The sequence below is a fragment of the Chiloscyllium plagiosum genome, chromosome 14 (assembly GCF_004010195.1).
Source record: "Chiloscyllium plagiosum isolate BGI_BamShark_2017 chromosome 14, ASM401019v2, whole genome shotgun sequence".
In the NCBI taxonomy this organism is placed as follows: Eukaryota; Metazoa; Chordata; class Chondrichthyes; order Orectolobiformes; family Hemiscylliidae; genus Chiloscyllium; species Chiloscyllium plagiosum.
This window is the reverse complement of record NC_057723.1, coordinates 43756742-43777888: the sequence shown is the minus strand read 5'-3', so window position 1 is coordinate 43777888 and position 21147 is coordinate 43756742. Positions and strand designations below refer to the sequence as shown.

At 39.6% G+C, this 21147-nt stretch overlaps 1 protein-coding gene across 6 annotated transcripts in view; it reads right to left on the bottom strand.

The window, feature by feature from the left end:
• LOC122556682 (glutamate receptor ionotropic, delta-2-like) overlaps positions 1–21147 on the bottom strand; it is a 538289-nt gene that overhangs the window by 41530 nt on the left and 475612 nt on the right. For all 6 annotated transcript variants that reach the window (XM_043703714.1, XM_043703716.1, XM_043703715.1 and 3 more), the window contains one exon: positions 18124–18290. In XM_043703714.1, coding sequence (XP_043559649.1) covers positions 18124–18290 — 167 coding nt within the window. The remainder of the gene's footprint in view (positions 1–18123; positions 18291–21147) is intronic.

The window sequence follows — 21147 nt, the reverse complement described above, 5'->3', positions numbered from 1 at the left end:
GGATCTCCTGCAAACTTTACAGAATACTGAGAGCCCTCGATGTAGTGGACATGGAAAAGTTGTTTCCACTTGTAGGGTAGTCGAAGACCTGTGGGCACAGTTCACAGTGAAGGGAAGACCCTTTAGAACTGAGATGAGGAGGAATTGTTTTGAGCCAGAGGGTGGTGAATCAATCGAACTCATTCCTGCAGATGGCTGTTTAGACCAAGTCTTTAAGTATACTTAAGTCAGAGACTAGCAGGTCCTTGACTGGTAAAAGGATCAAATATTACAAGGAGAAGGCAGGAGCATGGAGGTAAGAAATTCATCAGTCATAATTATATGGTGGAGTAAACATGATGGGTTGTATGTCCTTATTCTGCTCCTTTTCCATATGGTCTTTTACACAGCGTGACGGTGTAAAAGAACAATGAGTAATCCACAGTCACAAATGTAAAAGGGGACTTCAATGGGGCAAGAATGGAGTTGAGCCAGGTTGACTTGAGACAAAAAATTTTTACAAGATGTGCCTTTAAGAAAGATTTGTTTTGTCATATTTCTTTTGAAACCATGTGTTATAAATTAGAGCTATCTGCTCTAAGCCCAGCTAGCTTTTGTGTGAAAAGCTGGAACAATATAAGCAAATGAAGGGGTGGCATCAAGCTCGCACAGGATCAGGATTTTAGTTTTAGCTTTCAATAGTTGTTAGGGATTTGAAGATGGATGTGGAAGCTGCTATTCCTCTCTCTTTTACAGCTAAATACGTGGTTTCTTTTCCTGCCGTTACAATTGCATGTGTGATAATCTATTTTAAAGGATGTTACTATATATTGGAACAGTTGCTGTTTAGTAGTTAAATAATCTATTCTTCTGTTAAGTTTTCCAGTAAAGTTGAGTTATTCCAATTCTTCTTTCCTTTGTTTGTATCTTAAATTTAGTGTAAAATTAAAGTGTGTTTTGCTTCAAGCCTGGTAGTTTGACCAATCGAATTGCATCCAGAACACAATGCCTTACACTTGCCATTAAAAGTAAGAAAAAGTTGGGGTCTTCTTAATATATTTTGAGGGGGTTGGTCTGGTCCATAACAAAATGTAGCCAAAGACTGTAGCTAAATAATGGGTTATCTTCAAAAAGAGATAATTTGGACACAAGCTGTGTTCTCTCAAAAGGAAAAGGTAAGGCAAACAAATCCAAAGTTCCCTGAATAAAAAAGGTAGAAATTAAGAGTGTCATTATGATTAGATTAGATTCCCTACAGTGTGGAAACAGGCCCTTCGGCCCAACAGGTCCATACTGACCCTTCGAAGAGTAACTCACCCAGATCCATTTCCCTCTGACTAATGCACCTTACACTAAGGGCAATTTAGCATGGCCAATTCACCTGACCTGCACATCTTTGGACTGTGGGAGGAAACCCACGCGGACATGGGGAGAATGTGCAAATTCCATACAGACAGTCGCTCAAGGCTGGAATTGAACCTGGGACCCTGATGCCGTGAGGCAACAGTGCTAACCACTGAGCTACCATGCTGCCCCAAGAAATCATGAGTTTAATTAACATAGAATCCCTACAGTGTGGAAACAGGCCATTCAGGCCAACATGTCCACAGTGACACTCTGAAATGTAAGCCACCCAGACCCATCCTCTTACTCTACATTTATCTCTGACTAATGCACCTAACCTAAACATCCCTAAACACTATGGTCAATTTAGCATAGCCAGTTCACCTAACCTACACATCTTTGGATCGTGTGAGGAAACCGGAGCACCCAGCCGAAAGCCAAGCAGACACAGGGAGAACTCTGCACAGATAGATGCCCAAGGCTGGAATCGAGCCAATATCCCCGGTGCTGTGAGGCAGCAGTGCTAACCACTGAGCCACCATGCTTTCAAAAGGGTTTTGGTAAAGTAGTTAATTATTATTTAACAATCAACATGACATCTGAATAATGGGTGATGATTTCATTTAACAAATATTATAATTAACACAGAGGCCACATTATTCCTCTTCACTAGAAGAACCATGCCAATTGAGGGAGATTGTTCTAATTCTTGGAAATAGATGACAAGATCCTGAAGGAACTGTGTACACTTTTTAAAAAACTGACAGTTTTTTTTCATCCAATCTCCTTCCAACTTTTCGATTTTGAATGAAGGTTGAGGATACATACATGCCTTAAGAACCTAAAGACATAATAGAAAGACACCCTTCAGCTTGTTCAGCCTGAAACCAATCTATGTGTGTCATCTTCCTCCAATATATCTACATAACTATAGATATGTGGGTGGCATGGTGCACAGTGGTTAGCACCTGCTGCCTCACACCGCCAGAGACCGGGGTTCAATTCCTGCCTCAGGCGACTCTCTGTGTGGAGTTTGCACGTTCTCCCCGTATCGTGTGGGTTTCCTCCCACAATTCACAAATGGTTAGGTAAATTGCCTGTAGTGTTAGGTGAAGGGGGAAATGGGTCTGGGTGGGTTGCGGGTCGGTGTGGACTTGTTTCCACACTGTAACTAAACTAATCTAATCTAATCATAATTTGGTCACTTTATCACCCCTTCAAAATCACTGATTGATTGTCAATAGCTGATCATTGCTTTAGCTAACTTGTTACAGGTACCAGCCATAAAATGACTTGTCTATTCCTTGGCTCTGCTTTCTATCCTTTACCTAACAGCCAATCCATCTTACTGAATCACCAGCAATGCCTGAAATTCAGAACTTGTGTTTGAACGTCTTATGCAGCACTTTCGAGTCATTAAGTCATACAGCATAAAACAGTCCAGGCTGACCAAGTTTCAAAACTAAACTAATTCCATTTGCCTGCTTTTGGCCCATGTACCTCTAAATCTTTCCTACTTATGTATCTAAATATCTTTTAATACTGTCACTGTCCTTGCATTTACCATTTCCTATGGTAATTCATTCCACATACGAACCAGCATCTGTGTGAAAACATTGCCCCTCAGGTCCCTTTTAAATCTTTCTCCTCTCACCTTACAAAATGCCTCTTAGTTTTGAACTCTCCCACCCTAGGGAAAAGATCTTTGCAATTCACCTAATTTGTCCACCTCATGATTTTATGAACCTCTATAAGGTCATCCCTTAACATCCAGTACTCCAGTGAAGGAAGTCCAGCCTATCCCACCCTAGGGAAAAGATCTTTGCAATTCATCTATTTGTCAGCCTCATGATTTTATGAACCTCTATAAGGTCATCCCTTAACATCCAGTACTCCAGTGAAGGAAGTCCAGCCTAGCCAGCCTCTTCTTATAATTCAAACCCTCTAGTCCCAACAACATCTGGTAAATCTTTCCAATTTATAAATATCCTTCTTATACTGGAAAAGCGCAGCAGGTCAGGCAGCATCCAAGGAGCAGGAGAATCGACGTTTCGGGCATGATCCCTGAAGAAGGGCTCATGCCCGAAACGTCGATTCTCCTGCTCCTTGGATGCTGCCTGACCTGCTGCGCTTTTCCAGCAACACATTTTCAGCTCTGATCTCCAGCATCTGCAGTCCTCACTTTCTCCTATATCCTTCTTATAGCAAGGAAACCAGAACTGTACACATTACTCCAAAAGTGGCCTAACCAATGTCCTGTACAACCTTAACATGACATTACAACTCCTACATTCAACGGTTTGAGCAATGAAGATAAGTATGCTAAGTGCCTTTCTAACCACCCTGTCTCCCTGTGATTAACTTTCAAAGAAATATGTACCTGAACCTCTTGGTTTCTCTGTTCAACAATACTACCAAGGGCCCTATCATTAATTGTATAAGTCCTGCCCTTGTTTGCTTTGCCAAAATGCAAAATCTTGCATTTATCCAAATTAAACTCCATCTGTCGCTCCTCAGCACTTTGGCCTGAATGATCAAGATTCCTTTGTATCCGAAAACAACCTTCTTTGGTCTCAATGACACCATCAATTTAGGTGTAATTTGCAAACTTACTAACCATGCCTCTTAAATTTTCACCCAAATAGTTTGTATAAATTATTAACAAAAGTAGACCCAGCATCAATCCCTGTGGAACACCACTGGTCACAGGTCTCCAGTTCAAAAAACAACTATCCACCACTACCCTCTGTTTCCTACCAACAAGGCAATTTTGTATCCAATTGGCAAACTCTCTGAATCCCATGTGATCTAACTTTATTAATTAGTCTACCATGCAGAACCTTGTCAAAGACTTTACTAAATTTAATGTAGACCATGTCTACCACTCTGCCCTTATCAATCCTTTTGGTTACATTCTCAAAAACTCAATCAAGTTTGTCAGACAACTTTTAATGCACAAAGCCATGCTGACTATCCCTAATCAGTCCTGGCCTTTCCAAATACATATAAATCCTATCTCTCAGACTCCCCTCCAACAACTTACCCACCACTGATATCAGACTCACAAGTCTACAGTTCCCAGGCTTCTCCTTATAGCCTTTCTTAAATAAAGGCTCAAAACTAGCCATCCTTCAGTTCTCCGGCACCTCATCCATGGCTGCAGATGATACAAATATCTCTGCTAGGGATCCTGCAATTTCTTACTTAACTTCCCACAATATCCTGGGATACACTTGATCAGGTCCCAAGGACTTATCCCCTTTGTGTTTTTTTAAGACCTCCAGCAGTTCATAAAATGGACTGTTTTCAATTCATCGACATTTATTTCCATGAATTCCTGAGCCTTCATTTCTTTCTTCATAGTAAAAACTGATGTAAAATATTCATTTAGTATCTCTCCCATCTCCTGTGGTTCGATATGTAGACGACTCACTGATTTTATTCTCTCCCTGGTTGCTCTTTTGCTCTTCATGCTCTTGATTTAGATTTAGATTGTGTTGTCATGTGTATTCAAGTACAGAAGTACAAGAGTCCAGTGAAAAGTGTTGAAAGTCACCACATTAGGTGACATCATAGATACAAAGTTACCTAAGTACAAAAAGCTCAGGTACAAGGTAATGAAAAAAAACAAAGTTAAAATGTAAAGTATTACAGACCTTCATAGAATAAGTAGAAAATAAAGAAATAAGGTAATAGTTAACAATAAAGTCCTTCTTAAAAAGATACTGGAAAAATAAAGGAAGAGAGTTCAACTATATTTAATAAGTGCTTGCTGCAGCCCCAATCTCTTCTATCTTGGTCTCAAGGAGACTTCAGTTTCCTGTTCTTGTCACCACCGCAGATACTGGGGAACCTGCCTAATCGCTCCCTCTTCCCTCATTGGGCTGCGATGCCAATGTCACTGCTGCTACTGCTACCTCTGATCTCCTCCTGCTTTCTCCAGAACATGCCCAGGTAGGATCGATCACAGGACCCATTCGACAGGTACGTGCTGGGGCCTGCTCTAGTTGCCAACTGCCTTGGATACCTGGCCTGGAGATCAAAACAGACTGCCAAGACACAAACATGGGCCACCAAAAGACTCCCATGCCATGCCAGGCTGCACCAAGTCCATGATGACAGAAAAAACAAAAACAAAAAATGCAAAGAGAGAGAAAAAGAGAAAGGAGAAAAAAATGGATGGACCGGACAAGCTCTGGCTAAAGTATCCTACTCCACTGCCATCTTCCAGTCCCCTTATGTTATCTCTTTGGATTATACTTATCTACCAAGACTATTTCACATACCCTTTTTGCTCTCCTGATTTCATTTTTAAGAATGCCCCTCCACCTCTTATATTCTTCAAGAGATTCACTTGATGTAAGTTTATACCTAATATATGAGAACTTCTTATTCTTGACTAGAGCCTTAATATCTTTACTTATCCTTTGTTCCCTACTCTTAACAGCCTTGCCCTTCACTCTAACAGGAACATAATGACTATGAATCCTCATAACTCACTTTTGAAGCCTCCCACTTGCCAGTTATCCCATTACTTGCAAACAGTTTACTCTAATCAATCCTGAAATTTCCTGTCTCATATCAAAACTTGCCTTTCATCCAAGCCCTATGCTTTTCCATAACTATTTTAAAATAAATAGAATTATGATCACTGGTCTCAACGCATTCCCTCCCTAACACTTCAGTCACTTGCCCTGCCTTATTTCCCAAGGTCAAGCTTTGCTCCTTCTCTTATCAATTTTTTTAAAATTCAAATACATTACACACACTTGTTTTCCCTTATTCACTCCACTACTCACAACTCAAGAACTTTTACTAGATTTGTCAAAGAAGTTTTCTCTTTCGTAAATCAACACTGACTCTGTCCTTAGTCTTTGACAATGAAATCTTGTGAAGGTTTTAGAAATAAGGAATATGAAGTACAGGTGTAATTTGTTGTATCAACCTTTACTCATTCACCTCAGGTTTTGCTCACTTTTCTCTGACAATTGACTGCCCTGATTCATATCTTTCCTGTTCTATGTATTCTCATTTTGTCGGGAATAAAGTGTGCTCCTTCTCCCACCCTCCTCCATCTTCTCAAAGCAATGATGCAGTCTTTATTACAAGGTTATATAATCTTAACTTCTTTATTTATTCATGATACGTAGCATCACTGTCAAGGCCTGCATGTATTGCCTCTTCTGTAGCTACAGCTGTACTGGCGAATGTCTTCGAGCACTGCTGTGGTTCATGTGGTGTAGGTATGCCCACAATGTTAGAAAGCAAAGTCCAGGATTTTGATCCAGTGACAGTGAAGGGACAGCAATATAGTTTCAAGTCAGGCATTTGGCTTGGATGGAATCCTGTAGGTGATGATGTTCCTCATTCTTCTAGGCAGCAGAAGTCATGGGTTTGAAAGATGCACGGCACATTCACTCATCACCGGGGTCAGTGGCGGAGAGAGCAAATATTTAGTGGTTGGTAGGCTGCTTTGTTCTGGATTGTGTCTCGTATTCAACTAGCAACAATGTTTCTTGAGATTCATAGTGAAATGCACTGCGGGGTTCCAACAAATTTGCCTCGGCAGCCAAAACAAGATTTCTGAATACTGTTTGCTCAGTTACACATTTTATAGTGATACAAGACATATTATACTGATTGTTCTGCATTTTTTTTTTGCAGATAGCATCCTAAGGCATGACTACCATATTTCAGCTTTCAGCATCTGCTATGGTTGTTGTTATAATATTTGGCCTGATTCATGAGAAATCATGTCAGCTTCCTGGAAATCAAGAGTTCACATATAAGGCTAGGTGACTGGTCCTACACATTACTAAAGTAAAATATTTCTTATCCAAAAAGTTGAAGAAATCTATTATGAAGCACTCAATATTAAGACATCCTGTTATTTGTTACTTGCATTTGTAAGAAGAAACCTTGACATTGCGTAGTTCTGGATAACTCTGTTTCACTAGTTTTTTTCTTTATGTTGAGTTGGCCTGCTGCCTCATGAGTCAATGACCATCAGATGTTTCCTGAAAGGCTCCAATTGCAAAGAAAGTCAAGGCAAGAGTAACCTTCACTTGAATTGTAAAAATTCAACAAAATGATTTGTGCAGGCTAGTAAGAGATGCTTTCTGTGATAGCTGTCGAAGAATATTCTTCTCTTCATAATATAGAAACAGTGAGTTTCCATTGGAAAATTCAGGTCCCAGGGCAAATACTTGTCAAAACTGGATACACTGGGCAGTAAAAATATTGACAGATGTTCCAGAGAAGCACGCAACTAAAGTTGATACACAAGGCAATGTAGAACCAAGTTTCAGTTGAATAAATCAAAATATTTGTTTTGATGCAGTGTCCATCTTCCTGATATTTTTCTGCAGCTCAAACTAGGTACAAGGCATGTTATTGATAAGGTTGAGAGTGTGGTGCTTTGCACAAGGAATGCCTCACTGGAGGCCAAAGGAGCAGGTAAGAAAATTATTGTTGTGGCTGTGGCAACTTTTAAGTCTGGCTCTTGGAAGCTTGATCCTTGATCCCAAGTAGATAGAGAACCAAAAGCAGAATCTAATGGGGTGGTAGAGGTCATGCTAGACAACTTGTTAGATTGAGTGAAAACACTCCTGGCTCCTTCTGACTCACAAGCAGTACTCTGAATGCACTTAGCTGTCCCCTGGAGCCAAGGAAACCTAGGGTAATACATATGAAGTAGACTACTCGCATTCTCAGATCAAGCAGACTTCTTACCTCCCACCAATTATGTACAAATTCAATACAGCGTGAAAACACTCCTGGCTCCTTCTGACTCACAAGCAGTACTCTGAATGCACTTTGCTGTCCCCTGAAGCCAAGGAAACCTAGGGTTAAGCCTGCAAGGCAGGTTTAATGTGAGACTCTAAGCCTCATTATATTATGAAGTAGACTACTCGCATTCTCAGATCAAGCAGACTTCTTACCTCCCACCAATTATGTACAAATTCAATACAGCAAATAATAGCCATTACAATCTATTTCCTCACCTCCCTAAGATGTGATAAACAAAAGAAAATCCAACCCAAAGCCCATTATAGTTTAAGTAAAATTATGATATTAACTTAGTAAAACACAATGATTTATGATAATCCAGTATTTTATTGTTAGGAAAATAAGTATAGTAATGTTGAATATTTACGTATAATCAATCTGGCAAAACATTGTCAAAATTAAGTTCAAAACAATTAAATTCACATATTACAACAAAGTTATCCTCAAATACTATCTAACTTCATGTTAAACATTCTAAACCAAAATTATTTCAAAGACTCCTTGCAAAAATCAAATATTCTCACTGCGCTATAATGGTTACATGAATTATTAGCAAGTACAATTGAGAACCAGGCTGAATATAAAAGGTTCAAAATTGATGAGGAGATATTGCATCACATTGTGTAGTTAAATTTAAACAGGCACCAGTAACAGGTGAGTTGTATCCAAGGATACTGAAGCAAGCGAGAATAGACATGATGGAGGCATTTCTTTTCAGTCTCCCTTAGACTCATAGATCGTAGCAGTTTGAAAAATTGCAACATTACCATCTTGATCATCAAAAAGGTGAAGGATACGCCTATCACTTTCAGATCAGTTGGATTAACTTTGGTGCTAGGGAGTATTTAAAAAAAATAATTCATGATTATTAAAATAAATCACATGGATCATTTTGGTTAATTGGATTTCTTAAGGGAAAATTGTGCTTTTCTAACTTGCTGAAGCTTTTAAAAAAGGTAACAAAGAAAGTTTATGATGGCAATGCTACTGATGTGGGTTACATGGGCTTTCGAAAGTTGATGGAAACAGCTTCATAGAACAACTTTGTGAGCAAAATTAGAGTTACTAGAATGTGTAGGATGGTAGTAATATAGATACAAAATTGGCTGAGTGATAGGGAACAAAGAATAATGATCAGTGGATTTTTTTTAGGTGAGAGGAAAGCTCATAGTGGAGCACCCGGGGTTTGTATTAGAACCCCTGATTTTCCTGACATATGTTAATGATATGGACATTGATATCACAGAGGACATCTATGTTTGTGAACAATATAAAACCTGTAATTATTATAAGCTTTGAGCAGGATATTGTAGAACTTCAAACATACATTGACAAGTAGTGGAGTGGGCAGATGGGTGGCAGATTAAATTCAATGCAAAGAAATGTGAGGTAATACATTTTGGTCGAAAGAAGATAGAGAGATAGTCCACAATGAAATGTGCCAATCTCAAACAGATGTGCATACTTATTAAAGGTGGGAAGACAGGTGGAGAAAGCAATTAATAAAGTATATATATATATCTTCGGCTTTTTTAATAAGGTTATAGAGTACAAAAGCAAAGAGGTTGTGCTAACCTGGCATAAGACACTAGTTAAACTGCAGGAGTATTATGTACAGTTCTGGGCATCTAACTTCAGGAAGGCTGTGAACACATTGGATACAGTGCACAAGTGGTCTACAGGAATGTTTCAGGGATAAGACTTCATAATTTCAATAAATTGGAGAACTTAGGAAGAGATTGATAGAGGTTATTAAGATCATAACGGGTCTGAACAAAGCAGATAGGAAGAAACTGTTCCCATTTATAAAAAGATTGAGAATGAGAGAGCATAGATTTCATGTAAGTTGCAAAGGGAGCAAATACAATGTGGGGGGAGAATGATCACACCATGGCTGGTTTGGGACTGAAATGAAAATTTGGTCGAAGCAGGTTTGATTGGGATCTCCAAGATAGCATTTGTTTATTATTTGAATAGAAGCACTGCACAGTGTTATGGAGAAAGGTAGGAGAATGGTACAAATTCATAATGATCATTTGGAGATCTAGCAAAGTCATGAAGGATCGAATGGCTCTATCTGTGCCATTCTGATTCCGTGTTGCACCCGCAATGAAACAGTTTAGGTATAGATGCAGCTACGTCTGGTGCATAATTCTTCAGTAGCACAGATGAGATGGATGAGCCATAGCTTTTGTTGTACCATCTTTGGTATCAAGTGGAGTGAATTGAGTTGGCTAATGATTAGCTGCTGTGACCTGAGGACCTCAGAAGGAGCCTAAGCCGAACCATCCAGGTGGCATTTCTGGCTAAAGATGGCTGCAAATGATTCAAGGCTTGTCAGCTTAATCAGTAGCAGTACTAAACCACTTGATGCTAACATTGAAGTTTCCTTCCCACAATACAATCTGTATCCTTGCCATGTTCATTGTTTTCTAAAATGGTGTTTAACTTGGAGAAATTTTGATTCATTAATAGAAAGAGGGCAGAATGAGGTAATCAACAAGTTATCTTGTCCATATTTGCTCTAACACTATGAGATTTCCTCGGATCCTGAGTCAATGTTGATGACTTCTAGGACCATTCCTTCTTGAGTAATTCAGCTCTGCTTTGGGACAGGAGATAGCCATGGATGGTGACAGAGGCATTTAGGTCATTGGCTTTAGGTATGATTCTGTAAACATGTCTATGACATTTGTTGCATGCTTAGTCTGTCGGGTAACTCTTCCAGTTTTGGTACAGGTCTCAGATATAGATATCAGGAGGATTTTGTAGGGTTTTCTGAGTTTCTACTGTTTCTGGTACCTTACTTGATACTGGATGATCATGACAGTTATATTCTTAAGCAACACATAATATTTTGATAGAATTGAGCAGCTTCTAGACCATTCCAGAAACAGTTAAGCGTCAATCCCATTTCTGTCAAACTGGAGTCTTATGTTAGCCAAACTGGGGGAAAAAATTATCAAATTCATTCCCTGCTATTAGTGATATAGTAAACTCTGCACTGGTCATTTGGTTGCATATTTTCTTTCCCTTTATATCTATGAAACTAAGATTATGCATTATTATCAAATGATTCTTATGCTGAGATGTTTCCTGAATTAATAAACCATAAAAATGGCTGGCAATTAGCTGTCTTGGTATTACAATTATATATATATTTTTAAAAATACAGGAGCTTTTCTTGTTTTTGCGATTAACTATATTAGACAAGCAATCGATTCTTAATATCCTTTTTTGATCCAATCAATGAATGCAGAAGAAACAAAACAACTAATTCATTGTGCATGCATGAATTACAGTTACAGGCAAACTAAATACATGTTACTTCTAATGGTATCAAACAGGCTTCACAAATAACCTAGCAATTACATCTGTGAAAAGTCATGCCTGAGGTATCTGGGCAACAGTTGCTATGGTGTTTCAGAAGCTCAGCAAGAAGCAGTCTGAAAGAAATTGTTAGTGATTTAAAAGCAAAGGATGTATTATGTGAATAAAAAATTCTGACTTGTTTCTGATTTTAATTGTTAGCTAAGATTGAATTTCAAAGAGGCAAAAGTAAATTATTGACCTTGTTTAAAACCTGAGTGGCAGAAAATAGCAAGAAGGGATAATGAGTAGGTACTCTAATTGACAAGATATTTCTAGCGCTGTCCCACAAGGATTTGAGATGGGGACTGATGAATAGTTCATATTCATTAATTACTTGGACAATGGACTAACAACTATACAACCAAATTTGTTTATGATACAAAGAGAGCCTGTATTGAAAGCACTGTAGATGGAAGCATAAAATTATAGAGAATTACTTACAAATTAAGTGAATGAGTCAAACTGTGGAAAATGGAATTCAACACAGACAAAATGTGAGAAAAGCCAACTTGGATCAAAATAGTGATAAACCTGCATTACTGGATGTCCAAAGAGATTTCTGGCTTCATATAAACAGATCCTTGAAATATTTTCAAAATAGATACAGAACATGATCAAAAGATAAATTAAATTCTGGCTTTGATATATAGAGGTCTGGATTGCAGCTTGCATATAATTCCTGCTTTAGCTATAATAAAAGCTTAACTAGACCACACCTGGAGTACTATGGGCAGTTCCGGGATCCATATTATGATCCTCTTAGAGACTGCTACCTTTATAAAACAGAAGTTTGAACCTCAACAAATAATTGAAAGAACGATACAACAGGATTTCACATTTTAAGACTTCTATTGTAGCAAACAGGTTCAAAGCACAATCGACTAAATTCAATTTTGGAAGGCAACTTGTACTTTAAACTCCAGAACTTCTAACACAACTACAATCTCATTTCACAGCTTCAGGACCCAATCCAAAATGATTCTATGCATTTGAGGATTTGTTTCCATTCCTTTTCCAAGTTTGATAATTCTTAACAACAGAACTGTCTTTCACAATGAGGGCTCCCTTTGGTGCAAACTACATAAGCTTCCAACCTTGTTTCAAATCCTAACACATTTGGTCTTCTTGATCTGAATATGAATCACAACTGCACTCTAATGCAGTGAACCACAGAAATGTAGGCCTCTGGGCTGCTCTTGGGCTGTTTTGGATCATGCCAATCTGCCCAAGTTTTCAGCAATATTTAAGAAACACTGCCCTCTCATAACTATCTCCACGGCAAGGTGAATCACATTCCTCTTGTTTCAAAGTTGAATCTCTGATTAGCTATCCGTGAAACCTCAACTCTATTTTCTTGGACAATTTAAAGCATTACTGTTTACAATTTCACATTTTCAACACTTGTCTGGTAGTGTGAAGATTAGTAACTTAACCATTGTAAAAAGACATTTCTGCCATGTGAATTTTGTACACATTCTTTGTAGCAGGACAACTGGGCTCCCACTAATCCTTAACAGCTCCATCACATAGGTTTGTTGTTAAGCCAACTTCAAAACAGAACATACCTTGGCAATTTCTCACATTTCTGGTCTGTGTTGTAGCTGCACCTGAAGAGCTTGGCAAGGAACACAGTTAATTCTGGGCCACAAATATAAGGTCAAAATGGGTCCTGTACTTCAAATATTTTCAGACCGTGAATGTGTTCTTAAGACTAGATCTTTAATGAAGTAAAGGTGAGGTTTTTCATTGTAGCAGTCCTTCTTGTAAGAGAACCAATCAATTAAATTCACCACATGCAATTTTAGACCATGAACCTAGTGAACCCTATTATCATGCCCGCAATGACCCAAATGCTATTTATGATGTCTCAATTGCTAGTTGGAAAGAGTCAGGAGTGTTGGGAATTCTGGCAGTGAGGCTATCATGAGGTAAGACATCAGGACACTTTACATCTTTTTACACAAACATGAAATACTCACTAAGTGTCGTCACTTCTGTAATAATAAAACAAAACACAATTTGCACATAAAAACATTCCACAAACTGCAATTTGATAGTCATCAGGCAATTTGCTTTTGTGATGTCGGTTAAGAGATAAACATTGGCTGGGACATGTAAGGGATGCTCTACACTTCCTCACAATCATGGTATGAAATCATTTGCAATACAATTGAGATGCCCTATGTTTAGTATTTCATCTGAAAGACGGCACCTGTGATTGCATAGCAGTTTCTCAGTATTTTCTTGGAATGGTTGACTGATGCTAAAGATTCTGGCATGTGGATCTGAGTTTATAACTTTCTGAATCAGAAGTTAATGTGCTGCTGCAGTAAATTCAGTTGTAGAACTGCAGCTAGGTTAAACTGAATGGCCACTATTACTCTCCTTATAATTTGTGTTTGGCCTGAAATGCTGGCAAGAGAAGTTCATTTCTGTGTTGAAGTTACTCTTGGAAATTCAAAGTAATATTCAAAAGTGACCTTGTGTTTTAAGTTCAATTTTTCAGGAAGGGAGTAAATCAGTGAGAAAAAAAAAATTACACAGGGGATGAAACAGAAATGTTATATCCAACTCTACTTCAGAAATAGTTCTGCATCCTTTTGGGGAATAAAAAAAATCACATTAACTTTCTCACACCAAATTAATACATTTATAATAACGTATAATTATTATATGTGACTCGGCCAACGTTGTCTATCTCATATGCTGCAGGAAAGGATGCCCTGAGGCATGGTACATTGGAAGACCAAGCTGAGGCTACAGCAATGGATGAATGGACACTGCACAACAATCTTCTAGGAGAAAGTGAGGACTGCAGATGCTGGAGATCAGAGTTGAAAATGTGTTGCTGAAAAAGCGCACCTTCCCCTATAACCGCAAGAAATGCAAAACTTGCGCCCACACCTCCCCCCTTACTTCCCTCCAAGGCCCCAAGGGATCCTTCCATATCTGCCACAAATTCAGCCGCACCTCCACACACATCATTTACTGCATCCGCTGCACCCGATGGGGAGACAGGCCGCCTACTTGCGGAACGCTTCAGAGAACACCTCTGGGACGCCCGGACCAACCAATCCAACGACCCCGTGGCTCAACACTTCAACTCCCCCTCCCACTCCACCAAGGAAATGCAGGTTCTTGGACTCCTCCATCACTAGACCATACATAGCAACACGACGGCTGGAGGAAGAGCGCCTCATCTTCCGCCTAGGAACCCTCCAACCACAAAGGATGAACTCAGACTTCTCCAGTTTCCTCATTTCTCCTCCCTCCACCTTGTCTCAGTCCCATCCCTCGAACTCAGCACCACCTTCCTAACCTGCAATCTTCCTCCTGACCTCTCCGCCCCCACCCCCACTCCGGCCTATCACCCTCACTTTAACACTCTCACCTTAACCTCCTTCCACCTATCGCATTTCCAACGCCCCTCCCCCAAGTCCCTCCTCCCTACCTTTTATCTTAGCCTGCTGGGCACACTTTCCTCATTCCTGAAGAAGGGCTCATGCCCGAAACGTCGATTCTCCTGCCCTTTGGATGCTGCCTGACCTGCTGCGCTTTTCCAGCAACACATTTTCAGTATTGCACAACAATCACTAGCCAGGAGTGTTCCCTCCCAGTCAGGGAACACTTCAGCGGTCCGGGACATTTGGTCTCGATCTTCGGGTGACCATCCTCCAAGGTGGGCTTTGGGACAGGTAACAACTCAAAGTACCTGAGTAGAGACTGATAGCTAAATTCGGTACCCATGGGGATAGCCTCAACTGGGACATTGGGTTCATGTCACACTACAGGTGACTCCATTGTACACACACACCTACCGACCAAGACACTCACATAGACCCTCTCTCATATGCTCACACATACACACCCCCAAACTCATACCCACATACACACCCTCTCATAGACTTATACCCCTTTCCACTCATGCACACATACTCTCTCACACTCACGTGTCCCCACATAAACACACCCACATGCAGATGAAGATGTGGGTGTACTATACCTTTAACAGAGTAAAAGCTAGCAGTGACAGCACCAAGGGTTCTCAATAAGACATATTGAAACATGAACTCCAGCTATTGGAGTAGCTGGTTGCCTGGAAACAACAAAACAGATTTGAATTAGGCCAATCAGTTTAAATTATGCCCCCCAAAAAACAAATTCCAAACATTTGAATTGAGTATATTGACAATCTTAAAAGCCAATGACACATTCCGATACCTTGGGGGTGTAAGACTGGGGAAAATTGAATAGTTGGGAGCCACCAGACCAACAGCTGTAGACTGCTAGTCAGAACTCTCTGAGAGGTACCTGTCCAGAGAAGGAGTTTGCACAGAAAAAAATATCAACACTGACCCGGAGAGCCAATCTACCAACAAAGATAAAGAGAAGATTCAATCATGTCTGGTTTTAAAATTTGACTTTTCCTGTAAATCTTAATTGGGAGTTTTATCAGAGTAGTATTGTAGAAGGGAAGGTAAAAGATAGATTAGAGGAAAGACTTGTAAAAAGTTAGTTCATTATTCTCTGTTATACTTTAAGAAATAAAGTTTTAAATTTTTACTTTAATAGTTCTTGGCCACTCGAACTTTTACAGATTACTGCACGAATAATTCTTTTCTGTGTTGCTGGCTTTAAATTAAGCAGGAGGGTTAGCCCATGTCATAACAACACACACACACACAAACATACACACACACGCGCACACACACACACAAACATACACACACACACACACGTTTGTGGAGTGAATTTGTACTTGCAGAATTACATTTTATTTTGCTCAAAAATTGCATGAATCCATGTAAGATTCTGTAAATCCCATTCTTAGAAATAGAATCAGTCTGAACATTAGGACACAGATGGACAGACTTTAACCTTACACATTTAATGCATTATCTGAGCTGACATGGTATCTACTGTTAAAGTTCACTTGAGAATATAACTTTAAAAAAAGTTCTGGGATTTACATATGAACATACTGAAACCACCATGGTTATTCTAAAAGACAAGAGATTTCACAAACTTTTTCCATACATCATTTCAGTTGCACTACACTGTAAACTTTTGCCTTAAATTCTATGTCTTTCGATTTTATACTCCACAACTACCTGATGAAGGAGCAGCGCTCCGAAAGATAGAGCTTCCAAATAAACCTGTTGGACAATAAACTGATGTTGTGTGATTTTTAACTTTGTACACCCCAGTCCAACACCGACACCTCCAAATCATAATTATTATTGTCATTAATGGCTTTGCCTTTCAAAAAATGCTGACCTTTCCTCCATTGATATTCTTATCCTATTATCGTATTTCTTGATGCCTTCAATGTTCAAAATTTCATCAATTTCAACCTCAAATACATTAACTTTGGGTATAAAATTTCAAAGAGTCATAACCCTCTAAGTGAAGGTTTTTCACTGTCTCTCAGCTTTTGTTCTCCTCGTGAGAATCCTAGATGATTCTTGCTATAGATTTGCAGAACCAAATGCATAATCTTTCACTGCTTATGCTTGAAATTATTGGCTTAATATTTATTATAGTGGGGTTCCCAGAAATGTAGGAAATACTCACCAACCATAGTCCGATTAATGTTTTGTCAAAAATTATAACGCTCCTTGTCATCCATATCCATAGCCCTTTGATAAAATCCAGAATCATGTCTACATTCTTAATAGCATTTTCCACCTACAGTCATACTTTCTTTTCAAAAGTAAAAGACAGTTGTTACCTATTGTGAACCAGTATTAATGCTGGTAACAATGTTTACTTGAAGTTACTAATGTTGCAAGAAAGGTGGGGAATACTGCTTACCATAATGAACAGGCAATCCTAGTATAATACTGAATGATGAAATTCAAATAATATGTATCTGAATATATTTTCTACATTTTTTCCACTCCTCTTTTTTGGGAAAGCTCCATATCTTTGTAAGGATTTTCTTTCTGGTCAATATTTACTATCGCATGATTCAGTAAAACCACCTTGGGTGTGGATTGAATAAAATACTTGTTTTTTACTTAATGCAAATACTTAAGTAAACATGAGCTTCTCGCATATGTTTTCACATCGAGTCCCAATATCAGTTCACTGTCATCTTCTGTTATTAATAAATCCAGATGATTTAAACCAGTAGAAGTCTCCACTTGTATTGTTAATGACAATTTTATACCCTTTATGAGAGGTGAATATGAATAATTTGTTTAATGTATAACTTGTTTCCAAATGGTTCTCCGTATTGCTCATTCATGACTAGCAATAAAAAAAGCATTCCTTGGTAGATTCATTGTTAATGCTTCCAGACACTGAAATTACTGAACAAAAAATCGTGCTTCCCCTTTATAAATTTAAGCAACCTGGTATTCTAGCCATTGTATATTCACTTTCATGATTATTACAAGAACAAAAAAAATGTATACTCTACTACATAAGTTGAGTAACACCACGCCTACATTAAACAATTAGAACCATCGACTTTAAAGAAGTATCTAAATCATTTAAATTATTAAAGTTATTTAACTTCGACAATTTAAGATAACTATAATGGAATCGTCTTGTTAGAATATGTGATTATATTTTAGACAACATGTAGAAACACAATATTTAAACTATTACATTTCATGCACAAGCAAGACATACCTGTGTGAAAAAATGTCTCTGTAAGGGCTGCCATCTTGAAGAGCAATGCCATAACCTCGATCGACTTTAGAATTCCTTGCTGTGACAAGGGAGCAATCAGGTTCATTTTCGACAATATATTCCAGTGCTGCAACATCCCAGATAAATGCATAATTTCCAGCCTTTACCTTAAGATATGAAAGTGAACATTGTTTATCTATATGTTTGTTCAATGTGTAGTTTGCAAAAGTGTAAGCAACATAAATATACCAGCTGAACCAAACACACCTGTATTATCACATGAAAGTATCAAAACAAAATCACCCAACCTTACAAAACAGTCTTGCTTAAAATTTATAGTTCATGACTAAATTTCAAATTAGGCTAATGAGAAAACGCATGAGCTGATCCAGAAGGATCAACATTTCCATATTTTACAAGACAAGTTACAATATTTAGTGCATGAGGAGTGTCAAAATGTATTTTAATTTTCCTATGTGCTCTCCAAAGTCCTTGAATATGCTCTGACCTTGTACCTACCTTTCACCTACCAAATTTGTACCTACCTTTCACACAATTCCAAGTTTGAACCCCTCCGCTCAGGTTACTGCGCATGCTACAGAGTAACAATATGGCTCTTACAAAATCACAAATGACATCTTATATGATTATGACAAAGGTAAACTATTCCTCCTTACCTTTTTCAACTTGTTAATCATACCATTCTCCTTGTTGTCACTTAGGGCCAGATTGCATTTACCTGGTGCCATTTTCATCATTGGCAGAAGATTATTTGCAATGAATTCTTCCCCCAGTCCCACCCCAATGTCCTTAAGCAAACTTCCCTTGGCCTCTGCTTATTTATCATTACTTATGGCACCCAAGTAACATCATCTGAAATCATATCATATTTCCACATATACATTTAAGTGGCTTAGTTCTAGCTCACTACCATTTCTCATAACTCTCTCAACTGCCTGATGGTGAACCATGCTCTTTGATACCTTGAAGCCATGTTTAACCCTGAGGTGAGTTTCCAATCCCATATCTGCACCATCACAAAGCCATTCATTGATGGAACCTCTGCCTGAGGTGATTTATTGTTGAAACTCTCATTCATCCTTTTGTTCTTTCTAAACTAGACCTTCTGAATAATTTGCTTGTTGACTTCCATATTTAGCCCATCATAAAGTTGACGTCAACCTAATTTTCCTGACAATGATGAATTGCATCAATTGTCAGTTAACAGTCATTTGTTCTTGCTGACCCTGCTTTTAACCAGTTAAGCAAAGACTCAATATTAAACATTCTCATCATTGTTTTCAAATTGATGTGTGGTTTCGTTACTTCTCAGCAAAATCTCCTGCTTTGAATGGGGGGCTGGTATGGGGTTGTTGATGGAACTCAGCCAAGCAAGATTTCATTGCACAACTATGTCAATAAACACTCCAGAGTTGAATACATTAAAACATTTTAAGTTATTCAGAAGGCAGAAAGTGAGGACTGCAGATGCTGGAGATCAGAGTCAGGAGTGTATTGCTGGAAAATCACAGCAGGTCAGGCAGCATCCGAGCAGCAGGAGAATCAATATTTTTGCCCTTCATAAGGAATGAGGCTTGTTGGTCAGGGCTGAGAGATAAATGGGAGGGGGGTGGGCCTGGGGAGAAGGTAGCCGTGAAAGCGATAGGTGGATGAAGGTGAGGGAGAAGGTGATAGGTCAATGGGGGAGTGATGGACAGGTCCGGTGCCGTGTTGGAATCTTGGTGCTGGGATAATGTGGGGGTGGTGGGGGGGGGGGTAGGGGTAATGAGGAAGCTGTTGAAATCCACATTTATCCCTTGTGGTTGCAGGGTCCCAAAGTGGAATATGAGGTATTTTTCCTCCAGGCGTCAGGTGGTAAGGGATTGGTGTGGAGGAGCTTAGGATCTGCATGTCCTTGACGGTATGGGAGGGGGAGTTGAAGTGTTCAGCCATGGTGTGGTGAGGTTGGTGGGTGCAGGTGTCCCAGAGATGTTCTCTGAAATGATTCGCAAGGAGGCATCCTGTCTCCCTGATGCAGAGAAGATCATATTGGGTGCAATGGATGCAGTAGGTGACATTGGTAGAGGTACAGGTAAATTTCTGATGGATGTGGAAGGATCCTTTGGGACCTTGGATGGAGGTGAGGGGAGTGGTGTGGGTGCAGGTTTTGCACTTCCTGCAGTGGTAGGGAAAGTCACCAGGAGTGAGGTATGGGCTTGTGGGGGGAGTGCACCTGACGAGGGAGTCATGGAAGGAATGGTCTTTCTGGAATGCTGATAGGGGTGGAGAGGGAAATATATCTCTGGTGGTGGGGTCCTTTTGGAGGTGGTGGAATTGGAGAAGGATGATGCAATGTATGCGGAGGTTGGTGGGGTGGAAGGTGAGCACTGGGGATTTCAGTCCTTGTTGCGTTGGGGGGTGGGGTTCAAGGGTGGTGGTGTGTGTGACATGAAGGAGATACACTGGAGGGTATAGTCAACTACCTGGGAAGGCAAGTTCCAATCGTGGAACAAGGAGGCCATCTGGGACTTACTGAGATGGAATTGGTCATCCTGGGAACAGATGCAGCTGAGGCAGAGGAATTGGGAATAAGGGATGGCATTTTTAAAGGAGGTAGGGTGGGAGGAGGTGTAGTTTAGATAGCTGTGGGAGTCAGTGTGCTTGTAGTAGATGTCTGTGGTTAGTCGGTCACCAGAGACAGTGATGGAGAGGTGCAGGAAGGGGAAGGAGGTGTCTGAGCTAGTCCAGGTGAATTTGAGGTCAGGGTGGAATGGGTTGATAAAGTTCATGAACTGTTCAACTTCGTCGTGGTAGCACGAGGCAGCACCAATGCAGTCATCGATGTAGCGGAGGAATAGATGGGGGAGGGGTGGTGCTGATGTAACTGCGGAAGATGGACTGTTCCACATATCCGACAAACAAGCAGGCATAGCTGGGTCCCATGCAGGTGCCCATGGCTATCCCTTTGGTTTGGAGAAAGTGGGAGGATTGGAAGGAGAAGTTGCTGAGGGTGAGAACCAGTTC